The sequence below is a fragment of the Oncorhynchus mykiss genome, chromosome 15 (genome assembly GCF_013265735.2).
Source record: "Oncorhynchus mykiss isolate Arlee chromosome 15, USDA_OmykA_1.1, whole genome shotgun sequence".
Classification (NCBI taxonomy): Eukaryota; Metazoa; Chordata; class Actinopteri; order Salmoniformes; family Salmonidae; genus Oncorhynchus; species Oncorhynchus mykiss.
In genome coordinates, this window is record NC_048579.1 from 1142043 (window position 1) to 1168290 (window position 26248).

The following is a 26248-nucleotide window of genomic DNA, read 5'->3' on the forward strand; positions in this document are numbered from 1 at the left end:
ACAAGGACAGGCTACTCCTTCATCCCCGATTCCCCGGTCTCCCACGTGCCTGCATTCTCAATCCGAACTCATCTCCTGGCATGTCCAGCCCATCCATTATCTCAGCCAATCATGGCTAGCGGGAAGGTTCCTGGCTTTTTCCATTGCTAAACCAACTAGGCTCGTAATTTAACATTTTTTTTGTATTTACAGATGACATACAGTACAAGTTTGTTTTTAAGGCACATGGAAGGTCACATGTTCCTGATTTCTGCTCAAAAAAAACACATTTTGGATACAATTATTTACATGCCTAATTATGTTTTTTTATAAGAAAGAATTAGATATTTTGCTGTGATTGTTGCTTTTTCCAATAGTTTCTTCTTGGGGTCAAAATGACCCCAGGTGGTTATCGATGTACACAGTAAAACAACATCTATTTGTTTCAACTAACTTTTAGTTCCACAGACTTTTCTGGTTTACTCAACTTTTTGGTCAAAGTGTTACCTGAACTTAACATTTTTAGTTGGCCCAAACATCTCCAACATGAGAAAACATGGATACAAATTATATCAATTTTAAAATGATCAAATTGTCTAGTACGTTCATTCAACTAGAAATTCTTATTGTTGTGTATAACCAGTTGCACAGATTTTTTTTTAGTTAAGATGTCCAAAAATTTGTCCAAATTTTTAATTGATTAAACACGAGACAGAAAAATGTGGGTCGACAATTTTTGGGGGGGTTCAGTTTAAGTAAACAAAAAGAAGCTGTGGAACCAGTAATTTAAAAATAATTAGTTGAAACAACTACATTTGTGGGTGTTTATTTTTTATTTTTTATAGTGTATGTCAAATATGTTGGTGGCTTGGTGGTTAAAGACTCTGTGGAAAATAGGCACTTCTTAGTAAACATGCAGCAACCCTTCTGAGGTGATTCACAGTACATTCAGCATGCTCTCTACTGTATTGTTAGTTGTGCAGAATGACTGAAGAAAGTCCAGAAGCCTTTCAGCATGTCAGCAGGAAGTCTGGCCTACAGATCTGGACCATCAATGTAAGTCCCACGTCTTTCAAAATACATCCTATTGTAATATACTGTAACAGATGTAGGATCTTCATTTGATCACCCTGTTGCAGGATAACTTTTCTGCAATGCAGGACATTTTAAACTTGTAGTTTACTTGAGGTCTAAAAAGGCTTTTAATGTTTGGAATTTCCACTTTGAAATTGTAGACTTGATTTTCTCTTATGAGAAATGTATCAACCCTTACAAAAAGGTTAATACATTTGTATCTATTTAAAAATGCACGTTTCCTGTTGCTACAGGATTATCTTCCTGCTGTAGCAAACTGGCACAAATTAAGATCCTACATCTGTTTATACAGCAGTCTCTGCTACGTTATACAGCGGTCTCTGCTGGGTTATACAGCAGTCTCCACTGGGTTATACAGCTGTCTCTGCTGGGTTATACAGCGGTCTCCACTGGGTTATACAGCAGTCTCTGCTGGGTTATACAGCAGTCTCCACTGGGTTATACAGCGGTCTCCACTGGGTTATACAGCGGTCTCCACTGGGTTATACAGCGGTCTCCACTGGGTTATACAGCGGTCTCCAATGGGTTATACAGCTGGTCTCCACTGGGTTATACAGCGATCTCTGCTGGGTTATACAGCAGTCTCCACTGGGTTATACAGCAGTCTCCACTCGGTATATTACACTGCCTTAGTCTCAGATCAAATGCTGAGATGGGACTTTTGTGACAGTTTTCGTTGGTGTTCTGTCACGCTGTTCTTGAAATATAATATTCTGAAAGTATCTTGTTGTTTTTAAGAACATGAAGATGGTTCCTGTACCGGACCAAGCTTTTGGGAACTTCTTTGAGGGAGATTGCTACATTGTCCTCTATGTGAGTATTGCTACATTGTCCTCTATGTGAGTATTGCTACATTGTCCTCTATGTGAGTATTGCTATAGTGTCCTCTATGTGAGTATTGCTACATTGTCCTCGGTGTGAGTATTGATACATTGTCCTCTATGTGAGTATTGATACATTGTCCTCTGTGTGAGTATTGCTACATTGTCCTCTATGTGAGTATTGCTACATTGTCCTCGGTGTGAGTATTGCTACATTGTCCTCTGTGTGAGTATTGCTACATTGTCCTCTGTGTGAGTATTGCTACATTGTCCTCTGTGTGAGTATTGCTATATTGTCCTTTGAGCCTTTAGCCTGGATCCCTGTAGAAATGATCTATGGGTCGTTCCTGAATTACAGTGAATGTGTGGGGAGCCTCTAGCTTGGTACCCTGTAGACATTTTCTAAGGGTCGTTCCTGATTTACGGTGGCATTTGGTCATGGCATTTTGAACACTTGTTATTAATTGTAATGTATTTGGGTAAATCTTCACATTCTAAATAAACTAATTTTCAAGCTTAATGACTTTAAATAATTTGTATCATTATGATAACATTGTGCCACCAATAGGAGTAGTAACACTAATTCGACATTTTAGGTAAATCAGTATTTCCTGAAATGGAGGCAACTCTAAGGTCATCAATTTTGTAAAAAATATTTAGTAAAGTAATTAAATTAATAATTTTGCTCACAATGTTTTTTCCCTGACTAACACCAAGTGAAACTTTATATGTAGACACAACTAAAAGGGTGTGATTATCTAATAATTTAGATAGTTTAACATAGACTCCTCCCCCGATAACACTGGAGAAAATGCTGAAGGTCCTTGTATACTGCATCTTTGAAATCAGTGATTTTCAAGGTGGCAACACCAATGACAGAAAATGCAACGTTATGACTGTAACTACTGTTCCCTGAAAAAGGGAAGGTACAACATACTATGGGGGAGTCGCACTCTCGCCACTTCCTGTTGAAGGATTTACATTCACTCCTGACAAGAGGCCAAAGAAATCCGTGCCTCGCTGGAATCCTCGCCTTCCACAGTTGATAAGTGTGAGGCTTGGATTCCTTCCTTCAATTTAATACCACTCTTCGCCAAGCCCACTCTTCACCAAGCCCACTCTTCACCAAGCCCAGGAACAGGTGCCGGAGGCCAAACGTGGCAGTTTTTGTGCATTTTATTAGGATCCCCATTAGCTAAAGCTGTAACGTTAACTAATCTTCCTGAGTTCCTCGTTTCCCTCCTTCAGGGAACAGTAGTTATAGTCATAGTGTTACTTTCTATTTCAGTCAGTCAACTTCGGTACAACATACTATGGGAAAATATAATCACTCCCCAAATGGATACTAAATGAAAACGGCCCATGGCAGACCACCCAGACCTGGGTATTGTACACATGGTGCGCTGCCTGGAGACTTTCCCCTGTCAGAGCCATAAGCACGCTACGGGATACACTGGGAGCAGTGTCATCCAAGTGATGAAACCTCACAACAGTGTGTGGTGATGCCCAACTCGCTGCAGCAAAAATATCTCCTATAGTCAACCCTTTAAACAACACTCAAGATGCTGTCAGACCCTGGCGGAGTGGGAGGGTACACCGCTAGGTAACCATGCCCCTTGCTGCTATATGCCAGGGAGATAGCCTCCGCAATCCAGTGGAAGAAACACTGCTTAGGGAGCGCCCTGCCGCCAGCTGAATTAGTTAAACAGACTGTTCACAGAGCCGGACATCCTTGGTCTGTTGAATGTACTTGCGTAAAGCACCTGACACAGGACATGTAATCTCTGTTGTTCTTCAGAAGCAAAAGGTTGCGAAACGAGACCTGTAGGATCATAGTCATGACCTTCGGTGCGAACTGAGTACTGGATAACGTGTGGAGGTCCCCAACACATTTAACCGAGGCCAATGCCATGGGCAGGGAGGCTTTGTAGAAGAGGTTATTCAGATCCACTGATTCCAGAGGATCAAAGGGGGCACACAGTGCCTCCAAAACCAGTGCCATGTCCCATGTGGACACAATAGTTTTAGAGACTGGTCTGAGACGACGTACACCTTTCAGGAATCACACAACCAGGGGATAGGTGTCACGTTCTGACCTTAGTTCCTTTGTTTTGTCTTTGTTTATATGGTCAGGGCGTGAGTTGGGGTGGGCAGACTATGTTTGTTTTTCTATGTTTGGTTTCTGGGTTCGGCCTAGTATGGTTCTCAATCAGAGGCAGGTGTCGTTAGGTGGTCTGAGACGACGTACACCTTTCAGGAATCACACAACCAGGGGATGGGCCCCCGGTGAGGATTCGTCAACTCCCACCTGACCCGATGAGATAGCGGCCATGTACACTTTTAAAGTGGAGAATTCTCAAAGGATGTCCCTCACAGAACTCTGAAAAGGAGCAAGTCCTTTATCTTGAAGTAAAGATCTATGCACTAACGAAAATTTCCCAAATCTGGGAGACCACCCAGGTGAGTAGCCTCCACTCCCGAGAGAGAGGGCCACACCTGGATAAAAGAGCTGCACCGTAGTTGAAGTAGCCGGGGACATGCGTCGCCCAAAGTGAGAGGATGTGGACACTGCTCCCCAGGAGTGATCCAAGGTTAGGAGGGAGAGACACATAGTCTCTCCCTGTCTGTTGATGAAATATAGTCAGTTCTGACCAGCGCAAGCCGGGGGAAGCGCCTGAGTGCCAGATACACCATTAAGAGCTCTGGGTAATTGATATGCAGCGTCCTCAGCACAAGTGTACATACCCCGAATCGTATTTTCTTCGTACATCGCACCCCACCCTCTGGGGATGCGTATTTTGTGATCACCTTGCAGGATACAACTAAGCCCCTGTAAGGTTCCCACCACTGGTCCTTGGTCCGTAGGCCTGATAGAGACACCTGAAGCAACCGGCTTAGGCTGCGAGATGCATCCAGGTGGGTGGCTAGCACTCAGCGCTGGAAGGGCCTTATCGACAATAGGCTTCCATCACACTAAGGTGAAGAGCGGAATAATTGAAGGATTGAATCATAGCCTCAGGCTTATCAACTGGGGAAATCAGGGCTTCCAGCAAGGCACGGATTTCATTAGCCTTCTCAGGCATGATTGTAGATCCTTCAACCTCCTGAGTCCTGAGTCCTGAGACTCCCCCATAGTATGTTGTACTGAAGTTGACTGACTGGAAGGGAACTGAGGGACACACATTGCATTTTAATAGCCATGTTTTTTAAAATCTATACAATATATTAAATACTTTTGTTTACTGTCTAGAATTCAAAATACTAGATAAATATCTGTTAAAAATGTCTCTACACCTCTACACTTCATCAACATGCTATCTCCCAGTAGTTTATATAATCCATATAAATATATGTTTTACAGTATAAAGGACTTATATACAGTAGGCTTTCATATAAAGTAACAGTTAAATCTAACGTGTATTATTTCTGTAATTTTAAAGTGTTTTTACATGTTTTTACATGGTGCCAAAGACAGCATTTACCACCGCAATTGAAGAATGACGCCTCAAGAATTACCCATATGGCATATGTGTGTGTGCAGTATACAATTTCAACGATGTGTATCTATGTCATGTACATGTATGTGTGTGTAACAGAATACAATATGTAAATACTATATACAGCACCAGTCAATGCCAAGAGTGTGCAAAGTTGTCATCAAGGCAAAGGGGTGGCTAATTTGAAGATTGTCAAATGTATTTGTTTAACACTTTTTTGGTACCTACATGATTCCATATGTGTTATTTCATAATTTTGATGTCTTCACTATTATTCTACATTGTAGAATATAGTAAAATATCTGACTGGTACGTGTGTGTGTCCAGAGGAGTCAGGGCTCCAGTAACTCCATGGACATCCACTACTGGATTGGTAACTCCTCCTCTCAGGATGAGCAGGGAGCGGCGGCCATCTTAGTGACTCAGCTGGATGAGTTCCTGGGGGGCAGTCCTGTCCAGCACAGGGAGGTACAGGCCGCAGAGTCCTCCAAGTTCAGGAGCTACTTCAGGAACGGACTCATGTGAGTGACCAAGTGAATGGAAATAATATAATGAATATATTATACTACACACACACACACACACACACACACACAGACACACACTCTACACACTCACAGGACTCTACACACACACAGGACTCTACACACACACAGGACTCTACACACTCACCGGACTCTACACACACACACAGGACTCTACACACACACACACAGGACTCTACACACACACCGGACTCTACACACACACCGGACTCTACACACACACAGGACTCTACACACACACAGGACTCTAGACACACACAGGACTCTAGACACACACAGGACTCTACACACACACAGGACTCTACACACACACCGGACTCTACACACACACAGGACTCTACACACACACTCACACACACTGACACTCGAAAACACACACTTAATTTGCTCATACACACATAACACGCAGGCACATTCATACTCAGTTGCGATTTCAGCATGTCTTGGTGAGGCAAAACTCAAACCATTTCTGTAGATGCCAGTGAAGCCACCACACCACACAACACAACACTAAACAATACATGAAATGCCCTATAACAGTGACAAACGGTGCTATCCTTACAGCGGAGCTCTCTTTTCAGAATATGTATTATTTCACAAGATAAGATTTCATAAAGTAGGATTGATTATTAGAATTGATGTATGAATAGAATTTCATGAATCGAACAGTCCAAACATCAGACTAAAGCCTCAGCTGAACTTGATGTGCAATCTGAGATAAACAAAGCATGTGTGAGAGTATCTGTCTTAAGTGGTATTAACACACTGTCTGCTATTTAAGGTGACAGAACACACACATCATGCTGTCTTGCCAATATAACTGTCTACATTTGGGTTGAGTTAAAACATTGTAACACAGAACAAGTGTAAAATATTATATTTGAAGGTCGATCTACTAAGGACATGGACTAATGACTCATTACTTAATAACTGTATTTTGTTCATAAAGCGCTTTTCACAATCCCCTAAATGTAAAATTTGTATTTAAAATAATTTTTGTGATAGAATGAAAGCGTACCAGAACGCGCGCGCTTCAGTAGTTGAACTAAAGACGAGCCATAAACCATACTGTAGGCAAAAAGCAAATGCATTAGAAAAACAAACTAAAAGTCCATTTAACAGAGCTATAAATAGTGCCTTAAGAGCATAATAGCATTGGAATGAGACACTTATGGCTCATCCATTAATTCACAGGAACACGTCAGCCGGAGGGAGGGCTGTTCTTCCTCCTGTCACTTCTCCCACTACATACAATAATAGATTTTTATCCACTATTGTTCAGTGGAACAAAGACTCTCAACAGTCTGTGTGGTATTCTGTTCCTTGACAGCTGATACACTGTGGTCTGTAGGAATTCCCATGCTGGGGCACAGAGGGGAAGTTGATATCAAACACATAATAGGACTTGAATCCGGTGACCCAAGCAGTGTACCTTGCTCCAATGCTGGTCCACTAACGACTGTAAACACCTGTGAGCAGTCCCCAAGAGCCAAGACAAATGACTATGGTCTGGTCACCTCCGCCTGGTGCAGGTACTCTCCCATGTTTGTCACAACCTGTTAGAGATATCATTTGATTTTAGAATATGAGGATTTGTGGTATTTTGTATATTTAATAGCCATTTACATCAACCAACTCCCTGTTTGATGCCTTCATCTTCCATTAATTTGGGTTTGGGGCTCATAGGTTCATTTACAACACTAAGCAGGTGTCCATCCAACCATTTCATGCAGACCAATTACCTGCCGCATTAAAAATGTCACAGCCGGCCAGAGTACATCTGTTGTTGAAGAACATTAGATCAATAAAGGAAATATGAAATGTCAATACAATTTTAGAAATGGTCATACAATTTTATAAATGCCTACAGACAATTTGTTTGTTCGACATGGTGGGATGTTTTTGTGTCGTGTAAATTGATTATGCGATGAAATGTCAGTGGAAACTCCATTATGTTGATATAATAACCGTCAAATTAAAGTAAACTTGGAATCACGCGATACGTTATGTGTCTCCTCCTACCTGGGAAAGCATGCAGTTTATTAAGGCTGTAGATGAAATCCACTTCACAGGGTGGTGAATGTGCAAGGTGATGAGCGTTATGCTACTTTCCAATAAGGGTCTTATTCTGGTGACATGAATATTGATGCATGTTTGACAAATACAAATTATATCACTCTTATTCATAGTAACGTCATAGAAGACAGTCACACATTTTCTTACGTTACAGCCTTATTCTAAAATGTATAAAATTGTTGTTTTTCCTCATCAATCTACACACAATACCCCATAATGACAAAGCAAAAACAGGGTTTTTTAGAAATGGTATATATCACATTTATAGAAGTATTCAGACCCTTTACTCAATACTTTGTTGAAGCATCTTTGGCAACGATTACAGCCTCGAGTCTTCTTGGATATGATGCTACAAGCTTGACACACCTGTATTTGGGGAGTTTCTCCCATTCTTCTGTGCAGATCCTCTCAAGCTCTGTCAGGTTGGATGGGGAGCGTCACTTCACAGCTATTTTCAGGTCTCTCCAGAGATGTTCGATATGGTTCAAGTCTGGGCCACTCAAGGACATTCAGAGAATTGTCCCGAAGCCACTCCTGTGTCTTGGCTGAGTGCTTAGGGTCGTTGTCCTGTTGGAAGGTGAACCTCCGCCCCAGTCTGTCCTGAGCGCTCAGGAGCAGGTTTTCATCAAGGATCTCTCTGTACTTTTCTCCATTCATCTTTCCCTCAATCCTGACTTGTCTCCCAGTCCCTGCCACTGAAAAATATCCCCTCAGCATGCTTCACCGTAGGGATGGTGGCAGGTTTCCTCCAGACATGATGCTTGGCATTCAGGCCAAAGAGTTTATTCTTGGTTTAATTAGACCAGAGAATTTTGTTTCTCATGTTCTGAGAGTCCTTTAGGTGCCTTTTGGCCAACTCCATGCAGGCTGTCATGTGTCTTTTACTGAGGAGCTGCTTCCGTCTGGCCACACCACCATAAAGGCCTGATTGGTGGAGTGCTGCAGAAATGGTTGTCCTTCTGGAAGGTTCTCCCATCTCCACAGAGGAACTCCGGAGTTCTACCAGAGTGACCATCAGGTTCTTGGTCACCTCCCTGACAAAGGCCCTTCTCCCCCGATTGCTGAGTTTGGCAGGGAGGACCAAACTTGTTCTGTGGTTCCAAACTTCTCCCATTTAAGAATGATGGAGGTCCCTGTTTTCTTGGGGACCTTCAATGCTGCAGAAATGTTTAATACTCTTCTCCAGATCTTTGCCTCGACACAATTCTGTCTCGGAGTTCTACGGACAATTCCTTCGACCTCAAGGGTAGGTTTTTGCTCTGACATGCACTGTCAAGTGTGGGACATTTATATAGACAGGTGTGTGCCTTTTCAAATCATGTCCAAACAATTTAATTCACCACAGGTGGACTCCAATTGAGTTCTAAAAACATCTTAATTAAGGATGATCAATGGAAACAGGATGCTCAATTTTGAATCTCATAGCAAAGGGTCTGAATACTGTAAATAAGGTTTTTTAAATTATTTTTACCCCCTTTTTCTCCCCAATTTCGCAGTATCCAATTGTTAGTAGTTACTGTCCTGTCTCATCGCTACAACTCCCGTACGGGCTCGAGAGAGACGAAGGTCGAGAGCCATGCGTCCTCCGAAACACAACCCAACCAAGCCGCACTGCTTCTTAACACAGAGCGCATCCAACCCGGAAGCCAGCCGCACCAATGTGTCAGAGGAAACACCATACACCTAGCGATCTGGTCAGCGTGCACTGCGCACAGTCGCTAGTGCGCGATGAGACAAGGACATCCCTACCGGCCAAACCCTCCGAAACACAACCCAACCAAGCCGCACTGCTTCTTAACACAGAGCGCATCCAACCCGGAAGCCAGCCGCACCAATGTGTCAGAGGAAACACCATACACCTAGCGATCTGGTCAGCGTGCACTGCGCACAGTCGCTAGTGCGCGATGAGACAAGGACATCCCTACCGGCCAAACCCTCCCTAACCTCCCACTTGCCAAATCCACTCATTTTAAGTGGTGTCAAAATACTTTTGATAATGTTGTGTATTTAGGGTGTTCCTAAATTCCAGAGTGTGCTCTGGACGTTCATGAATTCAGAGCGTTGTCAGATTGTCATTTAGTCAATTCAGAGCATTTCGCTCTTGGAGCATTCAGAGGGCACACTGGACGCTCTGGCCTAGGAGTAGGGTTGATCCAAGCAGTCTGACCTCACAACGGCAGTCATTCCGCCAGGCTAACTGGTTAAAGTTGGCTAGCTAGCTAGCTACTTCCAGACACAAATGAGAGAACACCTTACCCTGACCATTTAACTCGCCATACCAAAGCTGGTTAGGATGTTTTCATGTTATCCAGAGCGTTGGTGACTGAACTGTGAGGCTGGCAATAATTGAATTACGTTATTTTGCCAACGTTTATTGACACTGGTCATATTCATTGGGTTTTTGCATTTGTAAATTAATCATTTATTCTGCAATCTAGCACACTCAGATGAGAGTGTTCTGAAATCAGAGTAGATAGCCAGAGTGAATTTGTGACTCGTTTCAGGAAACTAGGTATATGTCATGGGTCACTACTTCAAAGGAGAGCCGTTTGAACATAAAGTTTTTCTTTATCAAAAGGCGTTTTTTGGCTGACATGCCTTCTTGAACATGTCAACTTTAATGTGCCTTAATAACAAGCGTGTATACCATAAATACACATACAATTGTTAAATTACGAGCCTTGTTGGTTTAACCACAGAACAAATGAGCAACCTTCCCGCTATAGCCATGATTGGCTGAGATAATGATTGGGCTTGACATGCTGAGAGATGAGTTCATTCTACAGTTGTGTATTGTAGTAGAGTAGGCACTAGAAGGGTGTTAGACACCCAGGGTCCTCATTGATCTTATTGTGGCTGATTTATCAGTGGAAAGTCTCTTTCCAATGCATAAAGAACGTGCATTTAGCACTGTACATAACTTTGACTAATTGTCATTTGTCGTGGTAATTTCCTGTATTAATAAATATTGAGAAAGCAAACAAGTCAGAGTATATTATAAAGTCCCATCTTTAATTACATATGAGCTTCACCATAGCCCTGTGACTCTCAGATCAATTCAGTGTCTATAAATTAATTCTCTGAGAGTGCTTACAAAACAGTTCTTAGTATCATTTATAGCCAAAACACACCCATCTCAACTCACATGACGAATAACAGATCTTAGGAACATTACACAAAGAAAGATTTTACTTGAGAGAGGAGTATCCCATAGCCAGACAGCATTGGCTTTAAATTATCGTTCAGTTTGGTCTCCTAAACGAAGTTCTTAACTCGTTCTTGGTACCACCTAGGACCAAAACATTACCTTATCCAATGGCATATATCAATTGTCAATTCTAGATACTTCCATCTCAAATACACCCCGTACTGGACAAGATCAGAAAAGACACTGAGCCTCCTAGGTCATACACTAAATCAAGATAAGGGCAACCTCAGAAGGGGTCAAGAAAAGTTATCACACCTTCTGGGAAAAAGCCCTGGAAATATTAGCTTTTGTCTGAAGCAGAAAAAGACAGGAAATTCAAACGCTAATTTGACCTATGCACTAACAAGGCTTTTTCAGCATCAGCTGCTTGACTGCTGCTAGAGTACTGTGTCTTTATTGATCTACTGCCCTTCAACAACAGATGTACTCACATTGGATGGGTTGATTACGATTCAAATCTTCTCTCAAACAGCCTAATACATACTCTTAGAGCAGGTTCACCCCATTAATGTACTTGGTAATGTAAACATGTTATTTCATGTAAGACAAACATGCAATCTGCCATCTGGGAACGTGTTCAAATGTTCTAATCTTGAAGTATACCCATTGGTTCTTAAAGGGGTGATCTTCAAGAATCGTTTAAAATTCGCTGTTGGCTCGGCTCCCCGCTTGTGAAGCCCGCCTGGTGTTCAATCTCCTCAAGTTTTCCCATGTCACCCTACTCCTCTGCACATTCCGCTGGCTTCCAATCAAATCTCCCGTCCACTCCAAGACCGTGGTGCTTGCCGACTGAGCAGCAAGAGGAACTTCCACTCCCTACCTTCAGGCTATGCTCAAACCCTAACTCCCTCTGAAGCTAGGAGCAGAGTCCCTACCCATCTTCGGAAAACATCTGAAACCCTACCACTTCAAACAGCATCTTAAATACCCTCACCCCCCCCCCCAAAAAAAGCCTTTGTAAACTATCACTAACACTTGACTTTTCTTCCCACTTACTAGCTATGACTTTGCTGATAGCTACTTTATTGTGGAAAAAATGTACTTACTATGACTGTGGTTGTCCCACCGAGCTATCTTAAGATGAGTCTGCTTAATGACTCACTACTTAGTGACTCTGGATAAGAGAGTCTGATTTGAATCGTAATCAACCCATCCAATGTGAGTACATCTGTTGTTGAAGAACAGTAGATCAATAAAGACACAGTACTCTAGCAGCAGTCAAGCAGCTGATGCTGAAAAGCCTTGTAAGTGCATAGGTCAAATTAGCGTTTGAATTTCCTGTCTTTTTCAGCTTTAGACAAAATATATTTAACTTAAAATGTTGTTTTTTTGTATTAACATTGTAAGAAGATTTTAAGATAAAAACACAACGCAGATGACTAGAGTTCAAGAGTACTAAAAGTCAATAGAGGTCTAGCGATTAATGGAAATAGTGTTTCTTTCTGTAATAGGGAATTAATGAGCAGTGGGTCAGAGACATGGGAGGAATTTGTCTAGGCATTGAGCCTGAAACAGGATACTTGTTGTTTGGCCATTGGCCTAGTTTTATTGAGAGGAATTCTAATTGGTCAACCACAGGATAGGGCTGGGTTATAAAGTTCATCCTGTCACTTTGTTCTGTGGAGAGAATCACTGAGGACAGGGGAGAATGAATGTCTACCTCTCAGCATAACATCTGTGATTTGTCGTCTTTGAATACACATATTTTTCACCCCCTGATTTGCTTTGGGGTCTGTGTTATTGAAGAGTAACATCAACTGCTAATATGGTCAGAAGATATGATCATGACTAAGGCCTACGGTACGGTTGAATATCATATCCCTCTTTTTTAACTTGGACACCTGTGGACTTGGGAAACCAGGTGAGAGGATTCTCACTGCAAGAGAAAAACAGATGCAATGAAGGAATTGAATTCCCCTGCTGAAATATGACTGTAACACAGCCAGCTACTATGTCTGTCATCATAGAAAAGATGGGGTGTGTATTCCTGTAGAACAGTAGTAGGGAGAGGACAGGAGGGTGGAGGCTATTCCTGTAAAACAAAACCTATCTCACTAATGTATGAAAACATCATGACACCGGTCTCGTCAGTTCCTGTCTGTCTGCTTTATCTCTCTGTCTGCCTCATTGTTATTTGCACAACTCACTCTCCTATTCGCAATGTGTTGTTGTTGTTCAATATGTGGTATATTTAATTAATAAATACACTCTTCATGGTATTGACAAAATACCGTGTCATAATTTGAATTATACCTGTAATTCTGTATTTCTTGCTGACTAACCCCTGTCCTCTCCCTCATATATCTACCTGACTAATCCCTGTCGTTTCACATCTCTACCTGACTAATCCCTGTCCTCTCCATCAAATCTCTACCTGACTAACCCCTGTCCTCTCCATCAGCTATAAGAAGGGTGGTGTGGATTCGGGGTTCCGTCATGTCGAGTCCAATGTGTACAAAATCCTGCGGCTTCTGCACATTAAAGGAAGGAAGCATGTCACCGCCACAGAGGTACGCAGCAGTCCCTCTAACCCAGCCTCAGTCCCTCTAACACAGCCTCAGTCCCTCTAACCCAGCCTCAGACCCTCTAACACAGCCTAAGTCTCTCTAACCCAGCCTCAGTCCCTTTAACCCAGCCTCAGTCCCTCTAACCCAGCCTCAGTCCCTCTAACCCAGCCTCAGTCTCTCTAACCCAGCCTCAGTCCCTCTTGCCCACTCAGTCCCTCTAACCCAGCCTCAGTCCCTCTAACCCAGCCTCAGTCTCTCTAACCCAATCTCACTCTCTCTAACCCAGCCTCAGTCCCTCTAACCCAGCCTCAGTCCCTCTAACCCAGCCTCAGTCTCTCTAACCCAGCCTCAGTCTCTCTAACCCAGCCTCAGTCTCTCTAACCCAGCCTCAGTCCCTCTAACCCAACCTCAGTCTCTCTAACCCAGCCTCAGTCTCTCTAACCCAGCCTCAGTCTCTCTAACCCAGCCTCAGTCCCTCTAACCCAGCCTCAGTCTCTCTAACCCAACCTCAGTCTCTCTAACCCAGCCTCAGTCTCTCTAACCCAATCTCACTCTCTCTAACCCAGCCTCAGTCCCTCTAACCCAGCCTCAGTCCCTCTAACCCAGCCTCAGTCTCTCTAACCCAGCCTCAGTCTCTCTAACCCAGCCTCAGTCTCTCTAACCCAGCCTCAGTCCCTCTAACCCAACCTCAGTCTCTCTAACCCAGCCTCAGTCTCTCTAACCCAGCCTCAGTCCCTCTAACCCAACCTCAGTCTCTCTAACCCAGCCTCAGTCCCTCTAACCCAACCTCAGTCTCTCTAACCCAGCCTCAGTCCCTCTAACCCAACCTCAGTCTCTCTAACCCAGCCTCAGTCTCTCTAACCCAGCCTCAGTCCCTCTAACCCAACCTCAGTCTCTCTAACCCAGCCTCAGTCCCTCTAACCCAACCTCAGTCTCTCTAACCCAGCCTCAGTCCCTCTAACCCAACCTCAGTCTCTCTAACCCAGCCTCAGTCTCTCTAACCCAGCCTCAGTCCCTCTAACCCAACCTCAGTCTCTCTAACCCAGCCTCAGTCCCTCTAACCCAACCTCAGTCTCTCTAACCCAGCCTCAGTCTCTCTAACCCAGCCTCAGTCCCTCTAACCCAACCTCAGTCTCTCTAACCCAACCTCAGTCATCCACACTGGGGCCTACCGCTGTCTGTCTTTCCCTGGGGGGAATAATGCAGTGTTCTGAGTGTGTATTCTGTTTCCAGGTGAGCAGTGTTCTGAGTGTGTATTGTGTTTCCAGGTGAGCAGTATTCTGAGTGTGTATTGTGTTTCCAGGTGAGCAGTATTCTGAGTGTGTATTGTGTTTCCAGGTGAGCAGTATTCTGAGTGTGTATTGTGTTTCCAGGTGAGCAGTATTCTGAGTGTGTATTGTGTTTCCAGGTGAGCAGTATTCTGAGTGTGTATTGTGTTTCCAGGTGAGCAGTATTCTGAGTGTGTATTGTGTTTCCAGGTAGGCAGTGTTCTGAGTGTGTATTGTGTTTCCAGGTGAGCAGTGTTCTGAGTGTGTATTGTGTTTCCAGGTGAGCAGTGTTCTGAGTGTGTATTGTGTTTCCAGGTGAGCAGTATTCTGAGTGTGTATTGTGTTTCCAGGTGAGCAGTATTCTGAGTGTGTATTGTGTTTCCAGGTAGGCAGTGTTCTGAGTGTGTATTGTGTTTCCAGGTGAGCAGTGTTCTGAGTGTGTATTGTGTTTCCAGGTGAGCAGTATTCTGAGTGTGTATTGTGTTTCCAGGTGAGCAGTATTCTGAGTGTGTATTGTGTTTCCAGGTGAGCAGTATTCTGAGTGTGTATTGTGTTTCCAGGTGAGCAGTATTCTGAGTGTGTATTGTGTTTCCAGGTAGGCAGTGTTCTGAGTGTGTATTGTGTTTCCAGGTAGGCAGTGTTCTGAGTGTGTATTGTGTTTCCAGGTGAGCAGTATTCTGAGTGTGTATTGTGTTTCCAGGTGAGCAGTGTTCTGATTGTGTATTGTGTTTCCAGGTGAGCAGTGTTCTGATTGTGTATTGTGTTTCCAGGTGAGCAGTATTCTGAGTGTGTATTGTGTTTCCAGGTAGGCAGTGTTCTGAGTGTGTATTGTGTTTCCAGGTGAGCAGTGTTCTGAGTGTGTATTGTGTTTCCAGGTGAGCAGTATTCTGAGTGTGTATTTTGTTTTCAGGTGAGCAGTATTCTGAGTGTGTATTGTGTTTCCAGGTGAGCAGTATTCTGAGTGTGTATTGTGTTTCCAGGTGAGCAGTATTCTGAGTGTGTATTGTGTTTCCAGGTGAGCAGTATTCTGAGTGTGTATTGTGTTTCCAGGTAGGCAGTGTTCTGAGTGTGTATTGTGTTTCCAGGTGAGCAGTGTTCTGAGTGTGTATTGTGTTTCCAGGTGAGCAGTATTCTGAGTGTGTATTTTGTTTTCAGGTGAGCAGTATTCTGAGTGTGTATTGTGTTTCCAGGTGAGCAGTATTCTGAGTGTGTATTGTGTTTCCAGGTGAGCAGTGTTCTGAGTGTGTATTGTGTTTCCAGGTGAGCAGTGTTCTGAGTGTGTATTGTGTTTCCAGGTGAGCAGTGTTCTGAGTGTATGTTGTGTTTCCAGGTGGAGGTGTCGTGGAGTAGCTTCAACAGTGGAGACGTCTTCCTTCTGGACATGGGGAAGGTCATAGTTCAGTGGAATGGCCCTCAGAGCAACCGGAGTGAGAAACTCAAGGTACCTAATCCTGACCCCCGACCCCCGACCTCTATCCCTAAACCCCTTACCCTAACTCTGAACTTTTAACCTCATCACCAAACCCCCGTCCTCTAACCCTAACCCTCAGAGCAACAGGAGAGAGAAAATCAAGGCACCGAACCCTTAACCACTGACCCCTGACCTCTAACCCTGACCCTAAACCTTTCGCTACACTCGCATTAACATCTGCTAACCATGTGTATGTGACAAATACATTTGATTTGATTTGAACCCTTAACTCCTAAACCCTGACCCTCAGAGGAACAGGAGGGAGAAACTTCAGGTAGTCCTAGTGAACACCACGGCCGTGTTTTTAGTCTACCATCATGATAATGATGATCAAATGACTGTTCTTCATTGATGACCTCCCCTTTAATGACTGTTCTTCATTGATGACCGTTCTTTTAATGACTGTTCTTCATTGATGACCGTCCCTTTAATGACTGTTCTTCATTGATGACCTCCCCTTTAATGACTGTTCTTCATTGATGACCGCCCCTTTAATACATTTTCTTCATTGATGACCTCCCCTTTAATAACTCTTCTTCATTGATGACCTCCCCTTTAATGACTGTCCTTCTTTGATGACCGCCCTTTTAATAACTCTTCTTCATTGATGACCTCCCCTTTAATGACTGTTCTTCTTTGATGACCGCCCTTTTAATGACTGTTCTTCATTGATGACCTCCCCTTTAATGACTGTTCTTCTTTGATGACCGCCCCTTTAATAACTTTTCTTCATTGATGACCTCCCCTTTAATAACTCTTCTTCATTGATGACCTCCCCTTTAATGACTGTTCTTCTTTGATGACCGCCCTTTTAATGTTTTCATGTATTCAGTAATTCTATGTATTTACTGGTTAGGTTTAGGTGTTTTTCCACCAAACAATCAATGCTATTTTCTCCCCTCCCTGCAGGCGATGCTGCTGGCCCAGGATGTCCGTGACAGGGAGCGAGGGGGGCGTGCTCAGATCGGGGTGGTGGAGGGGGGAGATGAGGAAGACTCCCCTGAGCTGATGAAGATCATGAGGGCTGTGCTGGGTCAGAGGTCAGGCAAGCTGAAGGAGGCGGAGCCTGATGACACACCAGACCGCCATCAGCAGACCGCCAACATCAGGCTCTACAAGTACGTAGACTAACTCTGGAGACGGTCTCGTTCTGTTAGTGACCCTTAGCCTGGAACTGCTTCGTCATTCAATTATGCAGCATTATTTACCTGCCAGACCAGAGCCCTGCTGTTGCTCCAGACTGACACCAAGGCTGTTGCTCCAGACAGACACCAAGGCTGTTGCTCCAGACTGACACCAAGGCTGTTGTTCCAGACTGACACCAAGGCTATTGTTCTAGACTGACATCAAGGCTGTTGCTCCAGACTGACACCAAGGCTGTTGCTCCAGACTGACACCAAGGCTGTTGTTCCAGACTGACACCAATGCTATTGTTCCAGACTGACACCAAGGCTATTGTTCCAGACTGACACCAAGGCTATTGTTCCAGACTGACACCAAGGCTATTGTTCTAGACTGACACCAAGACTATTGTTCTAGGCGGACACCAAGGCTATTGTTCCAGACTGACACCAAGGCTATTGTTCCAGACTGACACCGAGGCAATTGTTTCAGACTGACACCAAGGCTATTGTTCTAGACTGACACCAAGACTATTGTTCTAGACTGACTCCAAGGCTATTGTTCCAGACTGTCTCTAAATTAACTTCTCACCCCTTGGCGTGTGTGTGAGTGTAACAAAGGTCTGATGAGAGTGGAGGTTATCTCCTGATACTGTCTGTCCATCTCCCAGTGTGTCTGATGAGAGTGGAGGTTATCTCCTGATACTGTCTGTCCATCTTCCAGTGTGTCTGATGAGAGTGGAGGTTATCTCCTGATACTGTCTGTCCATCTCCCAGTGTGTCTGATGAGAGTGGAGGTTATCTCCTGATACTGTCTGTCCATCTCCCAGTGTGTCTGATGAGAGTGGAGGTTATCTCCTGATACTGTCTGTCCATCTCCCAGTGTGTCTGATGAGAGTGGAGGTTATCTCCTGATACTGTCTGTCCATCTCCCAGTGTGTCTGATGAGAGTGGAGGTTATCTCCTGATACTGTCTGTCCATCTCCCAGTGTGTCTGATGAGAGTGGAGGTTATCTCCTGATACTGTCTGTCCATCTCCCAGTGTGTCTGATGAGAGTGGAGGTTATCTCCTAATACTGTCTGTCCATCTCCCAGTGTGTCTGATGAGAGTGGAGGTTATCTCCTGATACTGTCTGTCCATCTCCCAGTGTGTCTGATGAGAGTGGAGGTTATCTCCTGATACTGTCTGTCCATCTCCCAGTGTGTCTGATGAGAGTGGAGGTTATCTCCTGATACTGTCTGTCCATCTCCCAGTGTGTCTGATGAGAGTGGAGGTTAGCTCCTGATACTGTCTGTCCATCTCCCAGTGTGTCTGATGAGAGTGGAGGTTATCTCCTGATACTGTCTGTCCATCTCCCAGTGTGTCTGATGAGAGTGGAGGTTATCTCCTAATACTGTCTGTCCATCTCCCAGTGTGTCTGATGAGAGTGGAGGTTATCTCCTGATACTGTCTGTCCATCTCCCAGTGTGTCTGATGAGAGTGGAGGTTATCTCCTGATACTGTCTGTCCATCTCCCAGTGTGTCTGATGAGAGTGGAGGTTATCTCCTGATACTGTCTGTCCATCTCCCAGTGTGTCTGATGAGAGTGGAGGTTAGCTCCTGATACTGTCTGTCCATCTCCCAGTGTGTCTGATGAGAGTGGAGGTTAGCTCCTGATACTGTCTGTCCATCTTCCAGTGTGTCTGATGAGAGTGGAGGTTAGCTCCTGATACTGTCTGTCCATCTTCCAGTGTGTCTGATGAGAGTGGAGGTTATCTCCTGATACTGTCTGTCCATCTCCCAGTGTGTCTGATGAGAGTGGAGGTTAGTTCCTGATACTGTCTGTCCATCTCCCAGTGTGTCTGATGAGAGTGGAGGTTATCTCCTGATACTGTCTGTCCATCTCCCAGTGTGTCTGATGAGAGTGGAGGTTATCTCCTGATACTGTCTGTCCATCTTCCAGTGTGTCTGATGAGAGTGGAGGTTATCTCCTGATACTGTCTGTATATCTCCCAGTGTGTCTGATGAGAGTGGAGGTTATCTCCTGATACTGTCTGTCCATCTCCCAGTGTGTCTGATGAGAGTGGAGGTTATCTCCTGATACTGTCTGTCCATCTCCCAGTGTGTCTGATGAGAGTGGAGGTTATCTCCTGATACTGTCTGTCCATCTCCCAGTGTGTCTGATGAGAGTGGAGGTTATCTCCTGATACTGTCTGTCCATCTCCCAGTGTGTCTGATGAGAGTGGAGGTTAGCTCCTGATACTGTCTGTCCATCTCCCAGTGTGTCTGATGAGAGTGGAGATAATCTCCTGATACTGTCTGTCCATCTCCCAGTGTGTCTGATGAGAGTGGAGGTTATCTCCTGATACTGTCTGTCCATCTCCCAGTGTGTCTGATGAGAGTGGAGGTTAGCTCCTGATACTGTCTGTCCATCTCCCAGTGTGTCTGATGAGAGTGGAGGTTATCTCCTGATACTGCCTGCCCATCTCCCAGTGTGTCTGATGAGAGTGGAGGTTATCTCCTGATACTGTCTGTCTATCTCCCAGTGTGTCTGATTAGAGTGGAGGTTATCTCCTGATACTGTCTGTCCATCTCCCAGTGTGTCTGGTGAGAGTGGAGGTTAGCTCCTGATACTGTCTGTCCATCTCCCAGTGTGTCTGATGAGAGTGGAGGTTATCTCCTGATACTGTCTGTCCATCTCCCAGTGTGTCTGATGAGAGTGGAGGTTATCTCCTGATACTGTCTGTCCATCTCCCAGTGTGTCTGATGAGAGTGGAGGTTATCTCCTGATACTGTCTGTCTATCTCCCAGTGTGTCTGATGAGAGTGGAGGTTATCTCCTGATACTGTCTGTCCATCTCCCAGTGTGTCTGATGAGAGTGGAGGTTATCTCCTGATACTGTCTGTCCATCTCCCAGTGTGTCTGATTAGAGTGGAGGTTAGCTCCTGATACTGTCTGTCCATCTCCCAGTGTGTCTGATGAGAGTGGAGGTTATCTCCTGATACTGTCTGTCCATCTTCCAGTGTGTCTGATGAGAGTGGAGGTTAGCTCCTGATACTGTCTGTCTATCTTCCAGTGTGTCTGATGAGAGTGGAGGTTAGCTCCTGATACTGTCTGTCTATCTCCCAGTGTGTCTGATGAGAGTGGCAAACTGGTCGTCCAGGAAGTGGCCATGCAGCCTCTGACTCAAGACCTGCTGCACTCCACGGTACAACAACTTTTTTATTGCCTCATTTTGCCTGATTAACCTCATTCTAACTTGCATTTCCTTTTATTCCTGTAACTCTACATTTTCAAATTTTTACTGTGTAATTTGCCACTCAGTCCTTAGCAGAAGGCCTTAGTCTGCATGGCCGTTCAGCTTTACCATTACACTTTCTCTCTCTCTCTCTCTCTCTCTCTCTCTCTCTCTCTCTCTCTCTCTCTCTCTCTCTCTCTCTCTCTCTCTCTCTCTCTCTCTCTCTCTCTCTCTCTCTATCTCTCCCTCTCTCTCTGTCTGTCTCTCGCTCTCTCGCTCTTTCTCTCTCTCTCTCTCTCTCTCTGTCTGTCTCTTTCTGTCTATCACTGTCTCTCTCTCTCTGTCTCTCTATCTCTATCTCTCTCTCTCTCACTCTCACTCTCTGCATCCCTGTCAGGAATGCTATATTGTGGACCAGGGTGGTTTGAGTGTGCTGGTGTGGAAGGGAAAGGAGGCTTCTATAGAGGAGCGTCGCTCGGCACTGGGCAGGGCAGTGGTGAGTCACAGTTGACCAACTAAAACAGGAACACATGGAAATTACATGCATATCTCAAGTTAAGATTCAACCCTCAATGCAGAGAAAACATCCTTCATCCTATATCCTCTGTAGGGCTTCATCAAGGCTAAGAACTACTCCAGCAGCACTAATGTGGAGGTGATGGCTGAGGGAGGAGAGTCAGCCATGTTCAAACATCTCTTCATTTCATGGACAGAGAAGGGACAGACAAAAGGCCTGGGGAATGTGTACACCACTGGGAAGATAGGTAACTACTATTAACTAACCAAGATATGTAACGGATACTAACTAAACAAGATAGGTAACTACTAACTAACTGACTAAGATAGGTAACTACTATTAACTAACCAAGATAGGTAACTATTATTAACTAGACAAAATAGGTAACTACTATTAACTAACCAAGATATGTAACGGCTACTAACTAACAAGATAGGTAATGACTACTAACTAACCAAGATAGGTAACTACTAACTAACCAAGATAGGTAACTACTAACTAACCAAGACAGGTAACTGCTATTAACTAACAAGATAGGTAATGACTACTAACTAACCAAGATAGGTAACTACTAACTAACCAAGATAGGTAATGACTACTAACTAACCAAGATAGGTAACTACTAACTAACCACGCCAGGTAACTGCTATTAACTAACCAAGATAGGTAACAATTACTAACTAACCAAGATAGTTAACTACTAACTAACCAAGATAGGTAATGGCTATTAACTAGCCAAGATAGGTAACGAGTACTAACTAAACAAGAAAGGTAATGACTACTAACTAAACAAATAGGTAACTATTACTAACTAAACAAGAAAGGTAATGACTACTAACTAAACAAGATAGGTAACTAATCTTAACTAACCAAGATAGGTAACGGCTATTAACTAGCCAAGATATATAACTACTATTAACTAGCCAAGATAGATAACTACTATTAACTAGCCAAGATAGATAACTTCTATTAACTAGCCAAGATAGCTAACTACTACTAAGGTAATGACTACTAACTAAACAAGATAGGTAACTACCACTAATTAAACAAGAAAGGTAATGACTACTAACTAACTAGCATAGGGAACTACTACTAACTAAACCATATAGGTAATGACTACTAACTAAACAAGATAGGTAACTACTACTAACTAAACAAGATAGGTAACGGCTATTAACTAACCATTATATGTAACTACTACTCTACTCTACAGTCATGGTAACTACTATTAACTAAACAAAACAATAACAACTACTATTAACAAACCAAGATAGGTAACTACTAACTAACTAACTAAGTAGGTAAATATGTTTAACTACCCAATATAGGTAACTACTACTAACTCAGTTAGGTAACTACTATTATTCACTAAACAAGATATTAACTAACCAATATATGTAACTATTAACTAGCCAAGATAGGTACAGTGGTTGCTCAACTAAACGTTTTGCGGGACTTAGAGGTAATTTGTGGTTTAGTACGGCACCCTGCGTCACTACTTCATTGCTTCAGACCACCACAAGGGGGAGTTAGAGCACTGATTATGCTTTTGGGTCCTACTGTGTCTCTAACTGACAATGATTGGGCACGACATAAACCTAAATAGAAACTGATAATTGTGCACGACTTCAAAATTTTATTTCAATGAACTGAATGACGAGGATGAAGAAGGTGATTGAATTTATAACAATAGTGTAAGAATTGTTATTCCTCTGTCCTGCACGCACACTCCCGGACAAATGCACTTATTGTTGTGTAGATGGGTGAGAGAAAAAATATATTTAATCCATTTTAAATTCAGGCTGTAACACAACAAAATGTGCAATAAGTAAAGGGGTATGAAGACTTTCTGAAGGTGCTGTAACTAGCTACATGAAACAAAGATGATATGTAACTAACTAAACAACAAATTCTTTACAATGAGCAACTTCTGAACACTGTAAATACTACAACCCTGGTCATAGATGTGTAGGTTTTTTGTTCTCAACACCATTGTGTCCTGTCCTGTAGCTAAGGTTGAGCAGGTGAAGTTTGATGTGATGGAGCTTCATGCTCGTCCTGAACTGGCAGCACAGCAACGCATGGTGGACGACGCCTCTGGACAGGTTCAGGTGAGACACACCAAGGCTATTACTTGTTGTCTTTTAATTTGGGCAAACATCTAATATTGTTTTCAATTGAGTTTTCAATCTTTTGGGGAATTTCAAGCAACTACATATGTGAAATATATGCTGCCAGGAGAGGGCGAAGTTTCCAACATAAATTACTAGGTAGCTAACTTGATTCTCCTTTACATGTACTACTAATGTTGAAATGTTAAAACACATTGGACAGGTGTTAAAGTTGTCTGAACTATATAAACTATACAATCCAAATGTCTCCTAGCCTCCCACAGGTGCTTTCTGTCCGAACACTAAAACTGAAACTAAATAATTTAAAAACCAAATAGAAACATTTTTATACAACTAAAACTAAATAAAAACTAGCAAGTCAGGTCAGAAAACTGACGGAAACTAAACGGATATTCAAATAAGGGATCCTGCCAACCAAGGCCGAGTTTCAGGAGCTATTTGGCCTATCAAGCTAGCAAGGTTTTCTCGGGAACGCAGCCCACGATGAGGTTAGCCATTGTGGCTGGGACCGCGGATTGTCCTGGGTTTATGGCTGTCTAAATCCCTGCTGTTTGTTGTTTTCAATCTTCCCTGTGACCTGCCCTGTCTGGAACTGTGAGGAGTAACAGTGTAACCTACGTTGCTAGCTACCATGACAAAGACCAGAGCCGACGAGAGTACCGTTGAGGAGAGTGGTGTCTCTCTATCACACGTGAATGATCTTTTAAATGAACAAAAAACAGTTCTACAAGCAGTTATTACAACAACAAGAAAATAACTAAGTGTTTTGTCCAAATACTGGTGGAGTCAACTAATAAGATAATGGACGACCTGACCAGAGAGGTCCTGGACATGAAGAACAGCTTGCAGTTCTCCCAGGGTCACCTCGATGAGTAGAAACAGGAGAACGACAAATGATAGCAATCTGTAAGTCATTGTGAGAGGACATCAGTTCTGTGTGTGAATCCATGATAACAATGGCAGATAAATCAGACTGTCTCGAGGGACAAATAAGGCAGAATACTATGGTTGTGGATGGAATAGAGGACAGAGTGAGGGAAATGATCTTTGAGAAATTGAAGATGGACCACAGGAAGATTAAGGTAAAGCACGCCCACAGGACTGGAAAAGCTGTTCTGGAAAGAGCCAAGAACTTGAGAGGAACATACAGTACCAGTAGAAAGTTAGGACACACCTACTCATTCAAGGAATTTCATTTATTTGTACTATTTTCTACATTGTAGAATAATTGTAAAAACATCAAAACTATGAAATAACACATATGGAATCATGTTTATATTTTAGATTTTAGATTCTTCAAAGTAGCCACCCTTCACCTTGATGACAGCTTGCACACTTGGCATTATCTCAACCAGCTTCATGAGCAATGCTTTTCTTGAATGAGTTCCCACATATGCTGAGCACTTGGCTGCTTTTCTTTCACCCTGCGGTCAAACTCATCCCAAACCATCTCAACTGGGTTGAGGTTGGGTGATTGTGGAGGCCAGGTCATCTGATGCAGCACCTCATCACTCTCCTTGGTCAAATATCCCTTACACAGCCTGGAGGTGTGTTTTGGGTAATTGTCTTGTTGAAAAACAAATGATAGTCCCACTAAGCGCAAACCAGATGGGATGGTGTATCGCTGTAGAATGCTGTGGTAGCCATGCTGGTAAAGTGTGCCTTGAATTCTAAATAAATCACTGACAGTGTCACCAGCAAAGCACACCCACACCACCACACCTCCTCCTCCATGCTTCACGGTGGGAACCACACATGCAGAAATCATCCGTTCACCTACTCTGTGTCTCACAAAGACAAAGCGGTTGGAACCAACAATCTCAAATTTGGATTCATCAAACTAAAGGACAGATTTCCACCAGTCTAATATTCTTTGCTTGTGTTTCTTGGCCCAAGCAAGTCTCTTCTTATTATTGGTGTCCTTTAGTAGTGGTTTCTTTGCAGCAATTCAACCATGAAGGCCTGATTCACTCAGTCTTCTCTGAACAGTTGATGTTGAGATGTGTCTGTTACTTGAACTCTGTGAAGCATTTATTTGGGCTGCAATCTGATTGCAGTTAACTCTAATTAACTTATCCTCCACAGCAGAGGTAACTCTGGGACTTCCTCTCCTGTGGTGGTCGTCATGAGAGCCAGTTTTATCATAGCTCTTGATGGTTTTTGCAACTGCACTTGAAGAAATGTTCAAAGTTCTTGAAATGTTCCGCATTGACTGACCTTCATGTCTTAAAGTAACGATGGACTGTTGTTTCTCTTTGCATAGTTCTTACTTGCCATAATATGGACTTAGGGCTAACGTCTGTATGCCACCCCTACCTTGTTACAACACAACTGATTGGCTCAAACGCATTAAGAAGGAAAGAAATGTAATTAAACTTTTAACAAGGCACACCTGTTAATTGAAATGCATGTCAGGTGACTGACTACCTCATGAAGCTGGTTGACAGAATGCCAAGAGTGTTCAAAGCTGTCATCATGGCAAAGGGTGGCTACTTTGAAGAATCTCAAATATAAAATATATTTGGATTTGTTTAACACTTTTTTGGTTAATACAGGATTCCATGTGTTATTTCGTAGATTTTCAGTCTTCACTAGTATTGTACAATGTAGAAAATATTAAAAGAAATTGACTGGTACTGTATATCTTCCTCAACAAGGACTATCCTTAAGCTGTGCGCCAGAAGAGGAAAGAACTTGTCCCAACCATAAAAGCTGCCAGAACGCATGGGGGCATTTCTTAGATCCGCTATGACAGGCTCATTGCTCACCCTCCCTCCGACAAGCCTGGAAGGG

The 26248-nt window shown here is 43.3% G+C and overlaps 1 protein-coding gene across 2 annotated transcripts in view; it reads left to right on the forward strand.

Moving 5' to 3' along the window:
- vill (villin-like) overlaps nt 1–26248 on the forward strand; it is a 63528-nt gene that overhangs the window by 11804 nt on the left and 25476 nt on the right. Inside the window, exons 2-11 of one of the 2 annotated variants that reach the window (XM_036945629.1) lie at nt 955–1035; nt 1813–1887; nt 5720–5913; nt 13623–13731; nt 16327–16437; nt 17377–17585; nt 20698–20776; nt 21204–21302; nt 21417–21570; nt 23334–23434. In XM_036945629.1, the coding sequence (XP_036801524.1) occupies nt 964–1035; nt 1813–1887; nt 5720–5913; nt 13623–13731; nt 16327–16437; nt 17377–17585; nt 20698–20776; nt 21204–21302; nt 21417–21570; nt 23334–23434 (1203 nt within the window). In that variant the 5' untranslated portion in view covers nt 955–963. Of the gene's footprint in view, nt 1–954; nt 1036–1812; nt 1888–2055; nt 2070–5719; nt 5914–13622; nt 13732–16326; nt 16438–17376; nt 17586–20697; nt 20777–21203; nt 21303–21416; nt 21571–23333; nt 23435–26248 lie in introns of those variants that run through there. The other variant, XM_036945630.1, reaches the window with a different exon arrangement.